At 35.7% G+C, this 21,524-nt stretch overlaps 1 protein-coding gene across 4 annotated transcripts in view; it reads right to left on the bottom strand.

Moving 5' to 3' along the window:
• SMARCAD1 (SWI/SNF-related, matrix-associated actin-dependent regulator of chromatin, subfamily a, containing DEAD/H box 1) overlaps window positions 1-21,524 on the bottom strand; it is a 98,904-nt gene that overhangs the window by 56,418 nt on the left and 20,962 nt on the right. For all 4 annotated transcript variants that reach the window (XM_036263148.1, XM_036263139.1, XM_036263130.1 and 1 more), the window contains 3 exons: window positions 18,925-19,102; window positions 14,795-14,966; window positions 10,545-10,611 (listed from right to left, as the gene is read on the bottom strand). In XM_036263148.1, the coding sequence (XP_036119041.1) occupies window positions 10,545-10,611; window positions 14,795-14,966; window positions 18,925-19,102 (417 nt within the window). The remainder of the gene's footprint in view (window positions 1-10,544; window positions 10,612-14,794; window positions 14,967-18,924; window positions 19,103-21,524) is intronic.

Below are 21,524 nucleotides of genomic sequence, written 5' to 3'. Positions count from 1 at the left end.
CATGGACAAAAAAGCAGTTCAACAGAAAATAAAATTAAAAGAGGCTCAACCTAATTAATAATTAAATAAAATAATAATTTTTTTCATCCTAAGATTAAAAAGAGTAGTAAGTGGCCCAGCTGGTGTGGCTCAGTGGATTGAGCGTTGTCCCATAGACTTAGAGGTCCTGGTTCAATGCCCGGTCAGGTCACATGCCCAGGTTGTGGGCTCGATCCCTGGTAGGGGGCGTGCAGGAGCAATGTATCTCTCTCACATCGATGTTTCTAGCTCTCTCTCCCTTAAAAAAAAAAAAAATTTAAAAAATAAAAAAAAGAGTAGTAAATGGAGCCAAGGCAAATAGTGCGAATTAATGCATTGTAATAGCCTTTCTGGAAGGCAACCCTAGAAACACATCTCTTAATTTTAGCTCTATATATCTTTTAGTCCAACAATTAATTCCTTTTCCATGTATTCATTCCACAGAACTGATGGAAATGTTTGCTTAAGCATATATACGAAAATGTTACCAAAATGCCTAAGATGTTAGACAAATTAGAATACACACATAAATGCCACTCTTATAAAAGAGGCACTTAAAAAAAAAGTAAAGATGTCTCTAATAAATAAGTTATAAAACAGCAGGTATAATAGGATAATAAACACATAAAAATGCCTTGCCTATTCTTATACATATAAAGAAGTAGAAAAAATAGCTGGTGAAACTCCTGACAACATCAATAAATTCATATATGTACCTTTTAAAATGAGGGTAAAAATTTTGGATATTATTTTTTGTAACTTAGTATTCATAAAATAAAAACTTTCAGAAAGCAATGTATAAAAGATACCCTTATTATTTAATATGCAAGATGATACTGTCTATCGCAGATAAATTTGTTGTAAAACCAATGTTCAACATCATGGCTTGTGGAATTGTCCAAGATCTCTTACTGGTTATTTAAAAAAGCCTTTTGTTGAAAATTGTCTAAATATACCCAAAATAATTTCCCATCTTAATGATTTCATACACTAAAGATTATGTTATCTTGGTAAGACAAAGCCACCATTCTATGTATAGTACTAAAGATGAAGATGACTGATATGACTGTCCAGTCCTTTCTAAGATGAAGTATGGAAGTTTACTTAAAATACAAGGAAACACTAATTTTTTCCTTTCCTCGTAACTTGCCACTTGACAACATTTTTTTTTTTTTTAATCCTTACCCAAGAACATGTTTTTATTGATTTTGGGGAGGGAGGAAGGGGAGGAGGGAGAGAAACATAGATCAATGACCTCCCATACACAATCTGCAACCTAGTTATGTGCCCTGACTAGGAATCAAACCTGCAACCTTTTGGTGTACAGGACAATGCTCCAAACAACTGAGCCACCAGGCCAGGGCAACGTTTTTTAAAACAGAAATAATATTGAAGTATATTACAGAATGAGAAAGAAAAAAAGTTGAAGTTCAAATTTAATGAGCATTGTAAACCCATGAGGGTAGAGGTTTTGCCCATTTTTCTTCCTTATGCACCCTCGGTGGCTAAAATAGCACCTGGCACGTAGTACTAAGTGCAAAATAAATAACTGTTAAGTTAATGAGTAAGCTGAATAGATATATATTGCTCAAGGGAAAAAAGATTAAATACTAGTGCAGAATAGTTATTCCAGAAAGTTTTCAATGGAAAGATTATGGATTATTGAGGTATGATGTGAACAAGTAAGAATATCTAAACTCTTCCAAACCATTTTGTAACTCAACAGATGGTTATTAAAACTACAAATTTTGGGAATGCAGACTAGTGCAGTCACTACGGAAAACACTATGGTTCTTCCTCAAAAGACTAAAAATTGAACTTCCATTTGACCCAGTGATCCCACTTCTAGGAATATACCCTAAGAAGCCTGAAACACCAATCAGAAAGAATATATGTACCCCTGTGTTCGTAGCAGCACTATTTACAATAGCTAAGATCTGGAAATAGCCCAAATGTCCATCAGTAGACGAATGGCTAAAAAAGCTGTAGTACATATACACAATGGAGCACTATGCAGCTGTAAGAAAAAAAGATCTCTTATCCTTTGAGATAACGTGGAGTGACCTGGAAAGTATTATCCTAAGCAAAATGAGCCAAGCAAAGAAAGCACATATCACATGATCTCACTTATTTGTGGAATATAATGAATATAACAGTCTGAGGAACAGGGTAGTCCCAAAGACGTGGAAGTAGGTCACAGACTGACAATCCTCAGTAGAGGGGTGGGGGGAGATAAACCATAAAACTTATATGCATGTATGCATAACCAATGGACATGGACAACAAAGATGGAGATGGGGAGGAATGGGGAAGAGGGTGTCAATGGAAGAAAAAGGAGAAACATCTGTAACAAAAATTAATTAATTAGTTAATTTTTTAAAAAAACTACAAATTTTTAGAAACTTTTACAATTAGTGCTGGGATATGGTAAGAAGAAAGAGAGTCAACGTTCTCTTATACCATTTCCTATCATCATATGGCAATTATGAGGGACTAATTGCTAATATTTACTATGTACTTACTATGTGTCACAGCAGGAAATTTACACTGACCTCATCACTTCTTTACAACAACCTATCAGTTCAGTACTACAGTACTATTCTTATACTATTTTAGTGCTAAAAGAACAGAGAAACAGAACAGTTACATAACTCCGTCCAAGGCCACACAATAAGTGGAAGAAACACGAGGATCTTATTCTGCATAGGTAGCCCCAACACAGCACAATACTGTTCCCTTGGAGTAGATTAAAGATTTTAAATATTTCATATGGATAAGATAATATCAAGTTTGGAATCCACTCAATACAATATCTGTTGTGGGGGTAAAACATGATGTAGATAACTATTGAAGAGGGATGAGAAGCTCAGGGGAATACACTATATAGTTTCTACTTTTGTGTATTTTTTGGTTTCAGAACAATTTAAAGCTAAAATATGTTCATTTAGGTAAATGGGCATTTATTCACAGTTAATGAAAGAATAAATTGGCAAAACCTTTTTAAAAAGTAGTATGTGCTGGCTAGTGTGGCTCAGTGGTTCAGCATGCACCAAAAGGTCGCTGATTCCATTCCTGGTCAGGGTACCTGCTCAGGATGTGGGCCCAATCCCCAGTGGGGGGCATGTGGGAGGTGGCCAATCAATGTTCTCTCTCATCAATGTTTCTCTCTCTCTCCCTTCCCCTCTCTAACATCAATAAAGAAAAAAAAAAGAATGATTTAGAGAGCTTAGGGAATAAAATAGAACATGGTAAAAAGAATTAGTGATCTAATCTAGAAGTGACTCAGATGAAGAAAAGAGAGAATAGAGAGTTTTTAAAATACGACAGAAATCTATAAAAACTATCTGACTCCATTAGAAAGAGCAGTATTAAAATAATGGGTATACCTGAAGAAAAAAGGGAAAAGAGAACAGAAAGCCTACTGAAACAAATAATAAATGAGAACTTCCAAAACCTATGGAAAGAGCTGGACCCTCAAATCCAAGAAGCTAACAGAGCACCTAATTATCTCAATGCAAAAAGGCCTTATTTAAGGCACATTATGTTAAAGGTGTTAAAAGTTAATGACAAAGAAAGAATTCTCAAGGCAGCCAAGGAAGACTGTAGCCTATAAAAAAAAAAAAAAAATCCATTAGCTATCATCATTTTGCTATGAGTGGAATCAAATATTCAAATATTGAAAAGAGAGTAATCACCAGTCAAGAATAATGTATCTACCAAAATTATCCTTTAGATATGAAGGAGAAATAAAGGCTTTCCCAGACAAACAAAAGCTGAGGGAATTTACCATAAGACCTACATAAGAAATACTGAGTCTCTTCTACCTGAAATAAAAAGACAAAAAGAAACAAAACTGTAAGATAACAGACAGACAAAAGCAAAAAATTGCAACTCTTATTCAGAATAGAGTATTAAATACTTAAATATAATATAAAGGTTAAAGGGGGTGAGGCATTAAAAAAAAACACCATAGCTTCTACAATTTGGAAATGAATACACAGCATAAAAAGGGACAATTTGTAACAACAAAAACATAAACGTGGAAGGGATAAAAAGAACTTAACTTGCACAGGTGAAGGAACATAAGATGAAATCAGAGAAAAAGGACTATTGTACGTATAAATTTTTTTTACATAAACCTAACGGTAACCACAAAACAAAAAGCTAGAACTGAGACACAAAGAAAGAGGAAATGGAAAGAAAAAATTATAGAATATTACCAAACAAAAATAGCAGACAGAAACACAGGGAAAAGAAACAATGGTGACATAGAGCAAACAGAAAACAAAAGATGAAACTGCTATAGTAACTCACCAGATATCAATAATCACCCAAGATGGAAATGGACTAAACTCACCCATTAAAAGACACAGAGTAGCATGATGGATCAAAAAACAAGACCCAATCACGTGTTCTCTCAGGAGCCCCACCTCAGCTTCAAAGACAAACAGGCTCAAAAGGAAGGTGTGGAAGAGGATACTCAAAGCAAATAGCATCCAGAGAAAAACAAGTGTAGCTGTACTTATATAAGATACATTTCGAGATAAAAATGGTAACAAGAGAAAACAATGAACAATTTCTAATTATAAAGGTGATAATACATCAAGAAGATATAATACTTATCAATATACATGCACCCAAACTAGGAACACCAAAATATATAAAGCTAACAGACCTAAAAGAAACTGACAAAAATACAATTATAACAGGGGACCTAAATATCCCATTGACAGCAATGAATAGACCACCCAAACAGAAAATAAATAAGAAAATATCTGCCTTAAGTAACACTTTAGACCAAATAGACATAATTGTTAAATTTGTAAACCTTTCCATCCCCCAAACAACAGAATATATGTTCTCCTCCTGTGCACATGGGACATTCTCAAAGACAGACCATATCTTAGGACACAAAATTAGTCTCAATAAATTTAAGCTTAAATCATACCAAGAATATTCTCTGACCACAACAGTATAAAATTTAAAATTAACTACAAAAAGAAAACTGAAAATACCAAATATATGGAGATTAAACAACATGCTACTGAAGAACTACTAGGACAAAGAAGAAATAAGAGAGTAAAAGATACATGGAGACCAATGAGAATGGCAATATAGCACACCAAAATTTGTGGGATGCAGGAAAAGCAGTACTAAGAGGGAAGTTTATAACATTACACGCCTAACTCAAAAAACAAGAACAATCTCAAGTAAACAATCTAGCATGTGAACTTAAAGAATGTGAAAAAGCCCTGGCCGGTTTGGCTCAGCGGTTAGAGCATCGGCCTGTGGTCCAGAGAGACCCGGGTTCGGTTCCCGCTAAGGGCACATACCTCGGTTGCAGTTTGTCCCCGGCCCTGGTTGGTCTTGCGGGTGGCAGCCACTCGATGTGTCCCTTTCACGTCGATGTCTCTCTCTCTCTCTCTGTTCCTCTCTCTCCCTCCCACTCTATCTGAACAAAAACTGGAAAAATGTCCTCAGGTGAGGATAAAAAAAAATAATAATAAAGAATGTGAAAAAGAACAGCCCGGCCGGCAAGGCTTAGTGTAGTAAGAGGTCGCTGGTTCAATTCCCAGTCAGAGCACATCCGAGTTTTGGGCTTCATTCCCAGTGGGGGACATGCAGGCGGTAGTTGATCAATGTTTCTCTCATTGATGTTTTTATCTATCTCTCCCTCTCCTTTCCTCTCTCTCTAAAACTCAATAAAAAAAAAAAAAAACACACAACACCAGAATTTGGAAAAGAATAAATGAAGTGAAAAGTCACTAGAGGTAAATACTAAAAATCAGAGCAGAATTAAATGAAATAAAGAAACAAAAAGATAATAGAAAAATTTAATGCAGTCCAGCCGGTGTGGCTCAGTGATTGAGCATCGACCCATGAACCAAGAGGTCACTAGTTCGATTCCCTGTCAGGGCACATGCCCAGGTTGTGGGCCAAATCCCCAGTGGAGGGCATGGAGGAGAAGGCCAATCAATGTTCTCTCTCATCAATGTTTCTATCTCTCGCTCCTTCTCCCTTCCTCACTCTCTAAAATCAATAAAGAAAAAAATATATTTTTTTAATTAATGCAACAAAGAGCTGGTTCTTTGAAAAGACGAATAAACTTGACAAACCTTGGCTAGACTCACTATGGAAAAGAAGAAAAATCTCAAATAAATAAAACCAGAAATGAAAGAGAAATTGCTATAGACACCATAGAAATACAAAGAATTATATGAGATTACTGTGAAAGGCTATATGCCACCAAATTCAATAACCTAAAGAAATGGACAACAATCTTCCTAGACTGTACCACGAAGAACTGGAAAACCTAAACATACTGATCAACAGTAAGAAAATTGAAACAATGATCAAAAACCTTCCTAAAAACAAAAGTCAAGGATAAGATGGCTTCCCTAGTGAATTCTACCATTCAATTAAGATGTAATACCTATCATTCTCAAACTCCCCCAAAATTAAAAAGGGAATACTTCTTAACTCACTTTATGGGGCCAACATTAGCTGATACCAAGACCTGGCAAGAAACACACACACACACACACACACACACACACACACAATATAGCTAATGAACAAAGATGTAAAAATCCTAAACAATACTAGCAAATCGAATACAATAATGCATTAAAAAGACAATACATCACAATCAAATGGGGGAGCTTTCCATGGAAGAATGGTTCAACGTGTACACACTGATCAATGTGATAACACCACATGAACAAAATAAAAGATAAAAATTATATGATTATATTAATAGATAAAGAAAAAGCACCTGGTAAGACATGACATCCACTTATGATTAAAACGCTCAATAAAAAGGGTATAGAAGGAAATTATCTCAACATAATAAAGGCCATATAACAAACCCTCAGCTAATATCACATTCAATGGTGAAAAACTGAAAGCTTTTTCTCTAAGATTAGGAACAAGACAAAGATGCTCACTCTTGCCACTGTCATTCAACACAGTACTGGGAGTCCTAGTTACAGCAATCAGGCAAGAGAAATAAATATCAAATTGGGAATGAAGAAGTAAACTCACTTTTTGCAGATAACATGATTCTATATATAGAAAACCTAAAAGACTTAGAAACAATAAATAAATACAGTAAAATATAAATCAATGTACAAAAATCTGCTGCATTCCACCCTAGCCAATATGGCTCAATTGGTTGGTTGAAGTGTTGTCCTGTACACTAAAGGATGGAGGGTTCAATTCCTGGTCAGGGCACATGTGGGAGGCAGCCAACACACCCCGCCCCCTCGCCACCGCCTTCCCTCCTCTCTCTGGAATCAATAAAAAAATTTTTAATTAAAAAGAAAATAAAAAATCTGCTGCATTCCTATATACTAACAATGAAATATCAGAAAAAGAAATGAAGAAAACAATCACATCAGCAATTAAAACAAAAAATGATAATAATATACTTAGGAATACACTTAACAGAGGAAGTGAAGGACCTATACACTGAAAACTATAAGACAGTGTTGAAAGACATTTAAAAAAACCCAAAAAGATATTCTATGTTCATGGATTGGGAAAAAAATCAACATAGTTAAAATGGCCATACTGTCTAAAGCAATATACAGATTTAGTGCAACCCCATAAAATTTGTATGGAACCACACAAGACCCTGAATAACCAAAGCAATCCTGAAGAAAAAAAAAGACAAAGTCAGAGGTATCACACTCCCTGACTTCAAATTATTCTACAAAACAATAAGATACTAACAGAAAAATAAACACACATACCAATGGAACAGAACTGCGAGCCCAGAAATAAGATACTGACAGAAAAATAAACACACATACCAATGGAACAGAACTGTGAGCCCAGAAATAAGCAACATACATGAGCAACTAACTTTTGACAACAGAGCCAAAAACATACCATGGAGAAAGGAAACCCCTTCAATAAATGGTGCTAGGAAAACTGGAAAGCCATATGCAAAAGAATGAAACAATTTCTAGCTGACACTATTCACAAAAATTAACACAAAATGGATTAAAGACTTAACATAAGCCCTGGCCGGTTTGGCTCAGCGGTTAGAGCATCAGCCTGAGGTCCAGAGAGACCCGGGTTCGGTTCCCACTAAGGGCATGTACCTCGGTTGCAGTTTGGTCGTGTGGGTGGCAACCACTCGATGTGTCCCTTTCACGTCGATGTTTCTCTCTCTCTCTCTCTCTCTCTCTCCACTCGATGTGTCCCTTTCACGTCGATGTTTCTCTCTCTCTCTCTCTCTCTCTCTCTCCCTCCCTCCCTCCCTCCCTCCCACTCTATCTGAACAAAATATAAAAAAAAAAAAAAAAAAAAAAAAGACCTCGGGTGAGGATAAAAAAAAAAAAAGACTTAACATAAGACCTGAAAAACTGCCCTGGCCGGTTTGGCTCAGCGGTTACAGCGTCGGCCTGCGGTCCTGAGAGACCAGGGTTCGGTTCCCGCTAAGGGCACGTACCTCGGTTGCAGTTTGTCCCCGGCTCTGGTCGGTTGTGCGGGTGGCAGCCACTCGATGTGTTCCTTTCACGTCGATGTTTCTCTCTCTCTCTCTGTTCCTCTCTCTCCCTCCCACTCTACCTGAACAAAAAATGGAAAAAATGTCCTCTGGTGAGGATAAAAAAAAAAAAAAAAAAAAAAAAAAAAAAAGACCTGAAAAACTAAAATACATAGAAAAAACATAGGTACACAGGTAGTAAACTTATGGATCTGAAGGATCTCAGAGAGGTTTTTATGAACTTGACTCCAAAGGCAAGGGAAGTAAAAGCAAAAATAAATGAATAGATTGCATCAAACTAAAAAGCTGTAAAGTAAGAGAAACCGTCAACAAAACAAAAAGCCAACCAAAGAATGGGAGAAGATGTTTGCAAATCATACCTTCAGTAAGGGTCTAATATCCAAAATATATAAAGGACTCATATAATTCAACAACAAAAAAACAAACAACCCAATTTAAAAATGGACAGAGGAACTGAACAGAGGAACTGCATTTATTTTGTATATATTTTCCCAGAAGAAATACAATGGCCAACAGATGTGTGTAAAGATGCTCAAATTCAGTAGTTATAAGGGAAATGCAAATCAAAACCAGGAGTTAACCTCACCTGTTAGAATAGCTTTTATCAACATAAGAAATAATAAGTGTTGGTGAAGATGTAAAGGAACCTTCATGTATTGCTGGTGGGAATGTAAATTGGTATAGCCACTATGAAAAACATTATGCAAGTTCTCATAATAATAAAAAACAGAGCTACTAGATGCCCCAGCAATCCCTTTTCTGGTAATCTACCTGAAAATTTTGAAAACATTTATTTGTAAAGACAATGTACCTCTATGTTCACTGCAGCACTATTCACAGTAGCCAAGACATGGAAACAACCGAAGTGTCTTCCCATGGATGACTGGGTAAAGAAAATGTGGTACATATATACAATGGAATATTACTATTCCAGGATGAGATATTGCCATTTGCAACAACATGAATGAATCTTGAGAGTATCATGCTAAGGGAATTAAGTCAGATGAAAAAGAACAAGACTATGATTTTACTCATATGTAGAATATAAAACGGAAACAAATGAACAAAAACAAACTCATAGACAGAGACACAGTATGGTGGTTACCAGAGGGTAAAGGAGGTCAACTATATGACGACCAAAGGAGACTAGACTTTGGGTGGTAAGCACACAATGCAGTATATAGAACTGTACACTTGAAACCTATATAATGTTATTAACAAATGTTTACCAAATAGATTTAATTTAAAAAAAAATGCAAACCAGTATTATAATTACATTCATAACCTAGTATATGTGTGTTGTATAATGGTATGTATAAGCAATGGAAAAGATGAAAATGATACAGAACAAATTTAAGATGGTTAATGAAGTATGGGTTTGCTTTCCTTCCTTAAATACATTTTTGGTAGTGAGATTACAAATTATTTTTACCTCTTATGTACAAGTTTTAAAAAATCAAAATAGCATTTACTTTAAAAATTGCTTTTATACTGCAAGCTCCTTCAAATGCATTTATTTTATATCCCAAGCCTGGAACATAGCATAAATATCTACTAAATGAAGGAATGCTGATTACCAGCTAGGACTTTCCACAAGATATTATGTTCCTACTGACTCAGATTTGTAGACCTGTAAATAAAACCACAATGAAATTAGAAAGGATACTTAAGAAAAAATTATATACCTTCCAAAACTTCAGTTATGAGATTTGATCTGTAGAAAACAAACAAAATTACCAATGAAAAGCTATCCTTCCCTTTTTTGGGGGAGTAGGGTCGGGGAGAATCAACCTAGAATATTGGGTTGATTCCCAAATAGCTGTATGACCTTGGGTAAGTAGTCACTTAACCTTATGACTCAGCTTCTTCATCTAAAAATGCAGAACTTATTAATACCTTGTAAGTATCCTATAAAAATTCATGCAGGAACTTAGTAAATTATAAAGCAATATTAAAAATGAAAAGATATTATGTAATAAATCAACATGGCTTGAAACTAAGTCAGGCATACCTGCATCACCAAACATCAGCAAGGCAGCAGCAATTGCTCCATCCATTGTGCTGGTTGATTCAATCAACTAACAGAATAAAAAAAGATTAATATTTTAAAAAATAACACTGAGAATTATTTCATTTACCAAAATATTAAAGAACAAACATATTAAATATATATAAGGTTGGAAAATATGTAATAGTTTTATTTTATTTATATTTTCGTTAATCCTCACCCAAGGATACTTTTTCACTGATTTTTAGATAGAATGGAAGGGAGGGAAGAAAGGAGGGAGAGAGAGAGAAACATCAATGTGAAAGAGACACATCGATTGGTTGACTCCCAGGACTGGGGATCGAACCTGCAAACAAGACACAAGCCCTTGACTGGGAATCGAATTCGCAACTCTTCAGTCATCAGGCTGATGCTCTAACCACTGAACAAACTGGCCAGGGCTGTATGTCATAGTTTTAAATTCATTAAAGTCCTAAGATAAATTCTCAGACAACTTGGTTTATCTAAAAGTATGAACTTATCTAAGCATACCATAAAATGAATCAACTTAACTCATCATCACTACAAAGTAAAAATGAAAACATAAATATATACAGCATATTCAAAGTTTTTGTTATTTTAATTACATGGTGTGCACTGGAGCCTTAAACACTTTTGATATATGTTTCCAGGCACTGAGTGTGTTGTGGGAAGGGAAGGGTAAGAAAAGGTAGGGAGAGGGGAAGACTGACAGACATTTATATTATTCCTTTTTAACGGACATTTAACAGTAGACACTGGCATATCATAATTCTGCAATCATTTTTTAAAAAATCTAATACTTGCCCTGGCCTGTTTGGCTCAGCGGTTAGAGCGTCCACCTGCGGTCCGGAAAGACCCGGGTTCGGTTCCCGCTAAGGGCACGTACCTCGGTTGCAGTTTGTCCCCGGCCCTGGTTGGTCGTGCGGGTGGCAGCCACTCGATGTGTCCCTTTCACATCGATGTTTCCCTCTCTCTCTCTTCCTCTCTCTCCCTCCTACTCTGTCTGTACAAAAAATGGAAAAATGTCCTCGGATGAGGATTAAAAAAAAAAAAAAAAAAATCTAATACTTCCTAGATGAGTAAGATAAAGGGTTCTTTTGATTTGTACTCTATTTCTGAAGTGTCTGAATTTGTTCAAGAACATACTTATATATTACTTCTATAATTAGTGTTTTTCCAAAGATAATTTTCTTAATTGATTTTAGAGAGAGCAAGGGAGAGGGAGAGACAGAAACATGCATGAGAGAGAACATCAAATGGTTGCCTCCTGCATGCCCCCTGCTGGGGATTTGGCCCATAGCCTGGGCATGTGCCCTGCCCAGGAATCGAACCATTGACCACTGGTAGGTTGATGCTCAATTACTGAGCTACATTGGCCGGGCTATAATTAACTTTTTTTTTTCAATCCTCACCAGAGGACATTTTTTTCTATTTATATTCAGATAAAGTGGGAAGGAGGGAGGGAGAGAGCAACATCGACACGAGAGGGACACATACACTGGTTGCCTCCCGCATAACTCTGACCAGGGCCGGGGAAGAACCACAACCGAGGTATGTGCCCTTGACCAAAATTGAACCCGAGACTCATTATTCTGAGGGCTGATGCTCTAACCACTCAGTCAAACTGGCCAGGGCTAATTAACATTTTAAATATAACATTTTTACACAGGTCTGGAACATTTTAATCTCAAAAGAAACTGAATAACCCATAATTTTCTATTGCTAAAGTTTTCTATATTTCCAATAGGTTATTTGTTTTTAAAAGATTTTAGTTTTGCCCTAGCTGGTGGCTCGGTTGGTTGGAGCATCATCCCATACACCAAGAAGGTTGTGGGTTTGATTCCCAGTGAGGGTATTTACCTACGTTTTGGGCATGCAGAAGGCAACCAATCAATGTTTCTCTCTCTGTCTCTCTCCCACTTCCTCTCAAATCAGTGACTATAACTCTGGGTGAGGATTAAAAAAATGTTTTTTTACTTTTTAAAATACACTGTTTTTGTATTAAATATAAATAGGTTCCAATCAAATGAGAATGCTGTCTTCTATACTAGTTTTCCTAATCTTGGAATCTTACATATCCTGCAAGTACTTCTTCCTTTTCAAAATATACAAAGCATATGCTTAACAAGTCTAAGTCTAAATATGTATTTTATAACCTGAATTATTTTATATAGGTCTAAAAACCTGTGTAAAGTAATTTATAAATGTCACCTTTGAAAATCTCTTAAAATGAGAGAGATAGCTTGAAATCCAGATTACCTCAAGAGAGTGCTCTGCTTTGGGGTGAGTGATATGCTAAATTCCAAAAATTTTTGATTGATGAAACATATAAATAAAGTCTGTGTATCAAACCTGTTTTCCCATTAAAATTATAAATTTAGAAATAAATATTTCTACAGGAAAAAAAATCCCCTTGAACCACATAAAAATTTGGTAACAAGCTAAAAAGTATTTTGAAACTGAGATTTGTTTCTTTGAATATTTTAGAACTCCATGTTTATTCTGTTGGAAACTCGTTCCAACACCCCTGTATCTACATTTCTTGTTTTACTTATTCTAGGGAATAAGAAGGAGGTAAATAATACTGCTAGCAGAAAAAAAAAAATGTGCACCCAAGATAACACTGAAGTTTCCTTTAGTTAACACTGAGAAATTATCAAAATGATATTAGGGGGACAAAAAGATTCCTGTTAAAAATGAAACGGAATAGGAATAACTTAATCTACACTTCAGAGCTCAAACTAGCAGGCCCAGAATACCTTCAGTTCAGACTTATTTTGTTTGCCCTGAACGGTATTTTGTTCTTCTGTAGTTACCCATAAAAAGGAATGAAGTACTGATAATCATGGATGAACTTCAAAACCTTATGCTAAGTGAAAAGAGGCCAGTCACAAAAGATCATTATTATATGATCCCATATATGAAATGGCCAGAACAGACCAATCTATAAATTCAGAGACTAGTGGTTGCCTACGGCTAGGGGAGAGAAATGAAGAGTGACTGCTAATAAGTACAAGGTTTCTTTCTGTTTTTTTATCCTCACCCGAGGACATTTTTTCCATTTTTTGTTCAGATAGAGTGGGAGGGAGAGAGAGGAAGAAAGAGAGAGAAAAACATCGATGTGAAAGGGACACATCGAGTAGTTGCCACCCACATGACCCAACCAGGGCCGGGGACAAACTGCACCTGAGGTAGGTGCCCTTAGCAGGAACCGAACCCGGGTCTCTCTGGACTGTAGGCCGATGCTCTAACCACTGAGCAAAACCGGCCAGGGCAGTATAAGGTTTCTTTTTGAAATGATTAAAATGCTCTAAAATTAGATTATAGTGATGGTTGTATAACTCTGTAAATAGAGTAAAAGCTACTAAATTATATACTTTAGATAGGCAATCTTTATAACACTTAAATTATATCTCAATAAAACTATTAAATTGATGATCAACACTAAATAAAAATCCATCCTTTTCACTCTATTTTAAAAATCAGAATGTCAGATAAAAATGGGCTATCATTGATGATCACATGGCCATCTCCTGTAGCAGCTAAAGAGCAACTATTTCTTTTAGAAAGCGCATGTACTATACCTTATACCAGTGTCCACCATAAATATCAATAGCAACCCCTTGTCATTATGAAAAAAAAAGCCTCCTGACATTTGTGAGCTTCTTTGACAGATTGAGGGAGAGGTGAGTATCCCCATTTTAAAACCATTCAAGTACAGCCTGGCCGATGTGTGTGGCTCAGTGGTTGAGTGTAGGTAGACCCATGCACCAAGAGGTTGCCGGTTCAAATGCGGGTCAAGGCACATGCCCAGGTTGTGGACCGAATCCCCAGTGGGGGGCATGCAGGGGGCAGCCAATCTATGTTCTCTCTCATCGATGTTTCTCTCTCTCTCCCCCTCTCCTTCCTCTCTCTCTAAAAGCAATAAAGAAAAAAATATTAAAAAATAAAATAAAACCATTCAAGCACACAAAAATTCACAAGCTAGGTATGAGAGCTATTGGGGAAAACTCACATTATTATATTACTTATAGGCGAATAACCTCACATATTACTAACACTTTCATGTAAATCTCTGGCATTTTCCTTAATTATTACATAAAATAAAAGTTAATAATTATCTTAAAACATAAAGTATCTTTAAAAAACTGACTAAATACAGCACTAGATACAAGAGAGATTTTAATCATCATTACAGCTACAGTATACCAATTACTAAAAAAGGGTATAACCTTAAGTAAATCATTGTCACTTCTTTGTGGGAACAGTTCCTTCAAGGTCTGAAGTTTAGCATCTTTAAGGTCTTCCAATTCTGAAAGATCTTCCAATTCTGAAATATCATCATTATGTCTACCTGCCATGGTAGGAAGGCCTTGGGACTCTTCATCTTCAGATGGCTCAGAACTAAAAATATTTTCAGAGAAAAAAATTTTAATATATTAATATTATTTCATTGTAATTGTGTATATATGTGTGTGTATATATGAAATACAGCATATCTGCAGTTCTTTTCAATATTAAATGAAATCTACATCTGTCAAAAATTAAAACTTTTTCATTTCAAAATGTTTATGTATATAAATCTACATCCCTAAAATCTGTATACTCTGAAAATATCTCAAATTACCTGGGCTGGGATGAAAAAGAACAAAATACTGGCATTTATTTTAAGATACACACACATTTATTGCATGCCCATTTCTCTTTTCTACATTTTTCACCTATTTTCTGCATATCAGATGAGTGTTGTCATGTTGCTTCTGAGAAATTATGAAACCTACACGAATACAGAGAAAAAATAATATTCGTGGCCTAGGTGACTAGAATCTGTGTTAAAACTGAAATGGTCCCATCAATATCAGGAACCAAATAACTTCTTTAGCAAACAGGGAACGTTTATTCCATGAGGCTTTTTTCTACAACTAACTTTAATCATGTTCCATTTCAGTTTATATGTTTAGCCTGTTATAAAAGACATTAGGGGACAAATTTTATTTATCTATTTCCCAAACAAAAAAATATCTCATTTTGAAATTTTTGTTTTCTACCATGGTAGGCATTCTGGATATCAGAGAGTGTATGCAGACTTTGCTATGCAGCTAGTTCTATTTTTTGACAGCTCTCTCAGACACGTATCCAGAACCTGTAGTTTAGTAACTTCTCTATGCCTAGTCACATTAGATCAGTTGTACTTATTAGAGCACTGGCAGGAACATGGTTTTTTTGTTTGTTTGTTTGTGTCAATCCTCACCTGAGGATATTTTTCCATTGATTTTTAGATAGAGTGGAAGGGAGGGAGAGGGAGAGAGAAACATGGATATGAGAAAAACATATCGATTGGTTTCACCTGACCAGGGCCAGGGATCAAACCTGCAACTCAGGTACATGCCCTTGACTGGAATTGAACCCGAGAACCTTTGGCCTACATCCGATACTCCAATCGCTGAACCAAAGCGGCCAGGGCAGGAACATGTATTTTAAGCTTCTTAGGTTGACTTCTTGAACCATGCTCTGACAAGCTGCTCTAAGGTAACAAGGTAAAATCAATCTCTTCCTTTGTCACTATGCCTGTCCTTCAGTATTTGATGACAATTACAAGTGTCTCCCTTTTCATTACACCCAGACTTCTCATTCCTAATGTACTCAACTCTGAATTCTCATTCTGTCTCACTAAGTTCATGTTTCCTATCTGATTTTGTCTCCTAGTTTACTGAGAAATAAAAGTATTCAGTTTGGAATCCTTTTACAATTTCTGCTCTGGACCTCCTCTTTCACAAAACCTTACTCTTCTGCATGACAACCTAACGCTAATGACCAAGAACATGACCATTCAGAGAGACAAACTCATGTGTCTCCTGATGTAAATATTCAGGCTGACGACAAATCTGATCATGCCTTGAATTTAATGTCCAGTTCACAGGAAATACAAACAATAGAGATGGGGGAGAAATAAATCCAATACCATCATGAGGAAATAATCAGAAAAACCTATTTTCTCTAAGAAAATACTTGATCTCCTCAATAAGTTAAAAATGCTTAGAAAAGAGGAGAGGCAGGGAGTAGACTGCTTATGATGAAAACAGAGTTAAGAGTTATTAACATCCAAATGCAGTGCATGTTCCTTGTTGGGATCCTGGTACAAAACATATCAAATCTGAACATAAACTGGGAATGACAGTAAAGATTTATTCACTGATAACAGTATTGGTTTTGGGGGGAGGACGGGGGTTGTATAACTAAGTATTAAAGGGAGAAATGTTGGGATGTTTGTAATTTACTTTAATATATGTCAGCCAATAATAATAATAATTAGCGATTTTGAACAATTGTGCTGCAATAATTTTTAAAACATGCAATACCTAACTATATAGTCAAGGGCACTGACCCCTTTTCCCTTAGATTGTCGAATAGAAAAATCACAAGAGCCAACACAACAATAGCCATCCAGTGTGAATGAATCAAAATTATACCTATTTTTTTTTGTTAGGTCAGCAAAATATAAAATATATTTTTTGGTGTGCCACAGAATTTTAGGAATTAGTTTATGTGTGCAATGAGACAAAAAAAGGTTGAAAACCACTGACAATAATAAATAAAACTAACAGAAAAAAAATGTTACTTGTTAAATCTAAATCCAAGAGATCTCTTTTCCATTACTAGTGTCCCTTAGTGATTTCATCGAACCATACGGCTTTAAGTATCAAATCTATATTCTGGAAGGAGACTTGACTTGGGGCAGTGAACACACAATACAGGGTACAGATTATACAGGTTTCAGGAATTGTGCACCTGAAACCTGTATGATTTTGTTAACCAGGGTCACCCCATTAAATTCAATAAAAAGGAAAAGAGAAAATTTATATTCTGACAACTTCTAAAATTAGGTATGTAACCTAGATCTTTCTCCAGAATTCAAATGTCACATTCAATTGCCTACTTGACATTTCTGCTTATGTCGAAGAAACTTCTCGATCACAGCATATTCAAGACTTAATCTTTCCTTTAAAATGAGCTCCCCTACCACATCCCAGTCTTCTTATCTCAGTTAATTGTAACTTCATTCTTGTAATTGTTCAGGCCAACAATCTTCTGGTCATCCTTGACTCCTTTCTCTCCCGCCTCACATGAAATCCGTCAATAAATCCTCTCTGCTCTACCTTTAAAGTATATGCATAATCTTATCACTTTTCATCATTTTCACAAGTACTAGCCAGGTCTAAACCTTCATCATCTTGCCTGGGTTATTAAAACAACACTCATGCTTCCACTACTGCTCCCCTACAACCTCAAAGACCTTTCAAATATATAAGTCAGATAATTTTACTCCTCTGCTTAATCAGCTTCCCTTCTCATCCAGAATAAAAGACAAACAGCCTATGGGCTTAACATGATTAAGCCCCTCTTCTACCCCTTCTGACTTCAGGAGCTTTACTCTGCATCATTTGCCCCTAACTTTCCAAAAAATGCCAGGTATAAAACCACTTCAGGGTCACTGAACAGGTGATTCCCAATGGCTGAAATACATCCTCTGCCCCCCTTTCCACATGGTTCATTTTCTTACCCCTTTAAGTCTTTGCTCTACTATCATCTTCTCAATGAAGCCTTCTACTAACTGTGCTCTTAAGAAACCATGCACTACCCTTGGCCCTGGACTCCATGTTTTTTCCTTTCCCCTTTTGCCCACAGTATCTATTATTGCACATATAGTATTTTTTATGTTTATTATATTTCTACCTGACTACAATAGAAATTCTGTGCTACCCCACAGAATATGCCTAAAAAATTTAAATGATTTGACTCTGGGACTCAAGAACAAATCATAAAGCAGTTATAAATGAAAAAAGGCATTTGTTAAAATAAATATTCTACCTATGGAGAGTTTTAAAAAATTAAATATCTGCTCTCACTAAATTTACTGAAAATCACTGTTATCCAGAAACACACATACATATACAACCTCTCTACATTTCTAACTTAGGAAAAAATAACTAAGATGTAGCAGGAAAAAGGCAAAAAAGGTATTTAAAATTAAGTAACTTGCCCTGGCTGATTTTGCTCAGTGGTTAGAGCATCAGCCCACGAACCAGAAAGTCCCAGGTTTGGTTCCTGCTAAGGGCACGTACCTCGGTCACAGTTTGTCCCGGTTGGGGTCGTGTGGGTGGCAACCACTCAATGTGTCTCTCTCACATTGATGTTTCTCTCTCTCCCTTCCTCTCTCTCTCTCTCTTTCCCTCCCGCTCTATCTGAAGATAAATGTAAAAATGTCCTAGAGTGAGGATTAAAAAAAAAAAAAAAATTAAGTAACCTTTTCTCAAAAACCCTCTTACATATGCAGATATAATGAATCTATTAAGCTGCTTACACTATAATCACTGTGTCTTTGTTAAATTTTGTCTCTTGAATTGTATTGGAGCAGTTTGGAGAAACAATATCTTCACTGTCAGAAGACAAATCAATATATTGTATTCCTCCTTGATTCTTGAAATATGATATATTTGGTTTTCTTTCGTTCACTGTAGTTTCTGTAACACTAGAATCTTCTGCAAAAAGAAAAAGAGAAAGGCATTTTGAGCAACTTGAAAATAAAACATTTTTGATAATTAGAATCATGAACTAAATATCCTTAACTTCATTCACCATTTCCATTCTAAAACCAAACATTTCTACACCTTTTTAAAGAAAAAAAAAAAATTACTAATCAACTAAGGCTAGTGTTAAATGATTTTCCATTTCACAGGTTATTTATTAGCAAAACCGTGGTGAAAAATTGCAAAAGTGAGGTTTGTGTTTTATATTCTAATCCTTTTCTCTGTGCTTTATTTCCTAGTTCAGGTCTTACCTAAGAGAACATGGACACCAGAGCCTAAAAAACTTGAACTTCAACCCTGTTTCTTAGCCAAATTACTTAATCCTTTAAGCCTCAGTGTCCTCACCTATAAAATATACAGATGCTTAATAATCACAGGGCTAATATATACATAAAATCAGATGATATTAAGCATTTAGTTCAATACTGGCACACAGCCAGTAGCCAATAATCATTCTTACGTAATGGTGGTATTATGGGCTAAATTATGTTCCCTCCAAAATTCATGTTTAAGTTCCGAACCCACAGTACTTCAGAATGTAATGTATTTGGAGATAGGACCTTCAAAGGGGTAACTGAATTAAAATGAGGCCACTAGGGTGGAGCCCTAATCCAATATGACTGATGTCCTCATTAAGAGACAGACACTAAAGATGTGCTGGCATGGAGGAAAGGCCACATGAGGTCACAGCAGGAAGGTGGCAATCTGCAAGCCAAGGAGAAAGGCCTCAAAAGAAGCCAAATCTGCCAACACTTTGATGTTGGGCTTCTTGTCTCCAGACCTGTGGGAAGATTAAATGTCTATTGTTTAAGCTACTCAGTCTGTGATATTTTGTTATCGCAGCCCTCACAAACTAAAAAAACAAAAAACCACTCATCTGTCTGCCCAGAACAGGTGAGTATTCTACCAAGGTCTCCTCTCTTCAAAGGCTGAGTTCCAAAATTATTCTCCCTTATATATTCAAGGAGGAAGAGATCAGATTTAAGGAATTCACGTGAAAGTTAAAGCAGTCAGTTCCTTGGTCTAGTGATCAAAAAAAAAATAAGACCACAGATAACTCTTTACTTCAAAGGTGTCAATTTAAAAAAATGGCTACCTGTTGTGGAATTGTGCACCTGAAATGTGTACAATTTTGATAACCAGAGTCACCTCCAAAAATTCAAAACGGAAAAAAATAGCTACCATTATCTCCTCTTTAGGTGAATTTCAAGTTCTCAAGTAAAACATTTTTAATCCTCCAATAACCCCTAGGGCACACATTTTAACATCATTTTATAAACCCAGGTTGAGAGAAAGCAACTTGTTCAGTTATATAGGAGAAAGCAGATCTGAAATCCAAGCTTGAAAGCCTAAATCTTTCTAGTACTCTAAAACTCTTGTCCTCCCCAGAGGGCACTAAAACAAAAACATTTCTTTACTTCTTACAATGAAGTCCCATCAACACTTAAAAACCCAGCACTGTGGCTCAATAGGTTGAGGCAGTTGTCCCATACACTGAAAGGTCGTGTTCCATTCCCAGTCAGGGAATATGCCCAGGTTGTGGGTTGGATCCTGGGTGTGTACAAGAGGCAATTGATAGATGTTTCTCTCTCTCTCTCTCCCCTCCCGTTCTTCTCTTTCTAAAATCAATGAAAATATCTCTATTAAAAAGCAAATATTTTTCCAAAAGAACAATTTTATAAATGTTGAGTGTGCCCTGGGTTAAGAACTCTACATTGGAACAAAACATAGCTGCGTTAACTGTCATAAATATGAAGATATTTACAAATTCTTATAATTATGTAAAGTAATAAAATTATAATCCAACTCCTGTAAAATAACTATAATGGTACTATATAGATTCTGCTTTCACGAAGTGCTCCTGGTGTATCACACAAATCATACACAAAACTAAAAATTAGATCTTTAACGTATCAAAATTTGACCTAAAGCTAATGTGTATCACCTGAACACTTAAATAATAGTGTCCTGCTTTCTTATATTTTAAAAGGGCTTATGGCAAAATGATTTGGATTGTCTTTTCTTCACAGTCTCTTTATATAAAATGGAGAATAATCTTTTCAAGGTTAGTCATTTAAATGTCTAAGTGCTTGCGGGGCGGGGGGGTGTCTAAAAATTCTGGTGTATTAGGAAAACTAGTTTCTTGAACTTAATTATATATTCTTATTTTCTTTGTCTCCCTTTATTTTATACTACAAAATATATGAAGACATACCAATTTTTAAAACTAATGTTTTAATATGTTTAACTAACAAGACAAAAAATACAAAGGAAAAGTGGCTTACTCTGCATCATGTACTCAGTTACTTAGAGCTTTTACTGGATAGTTTTTATTGGATATATAATATATACCATCAAAATATATACATTAAAC

The sequence above is a fragment of the Molossus molossus genome, unplaced genomic scaffold, assembly GCF_014108415.1.
Source record: "Molossus molossus isolate mMolMol1 unplaced genomic scaffold, mMolMol1.p scaffold_m16_p_1, whole genome shotgun sequence".
Classification (NCBI taxonomy): domain Eukaryota; kingdom Metazoa; phylum Chordata; class Mammalia; order Chiroptera; family Molossidae; genus Molossus; species Molossus molossus.
This window is presented reverse-complemented; position numbering and strand designations above follow the sequence as displayed.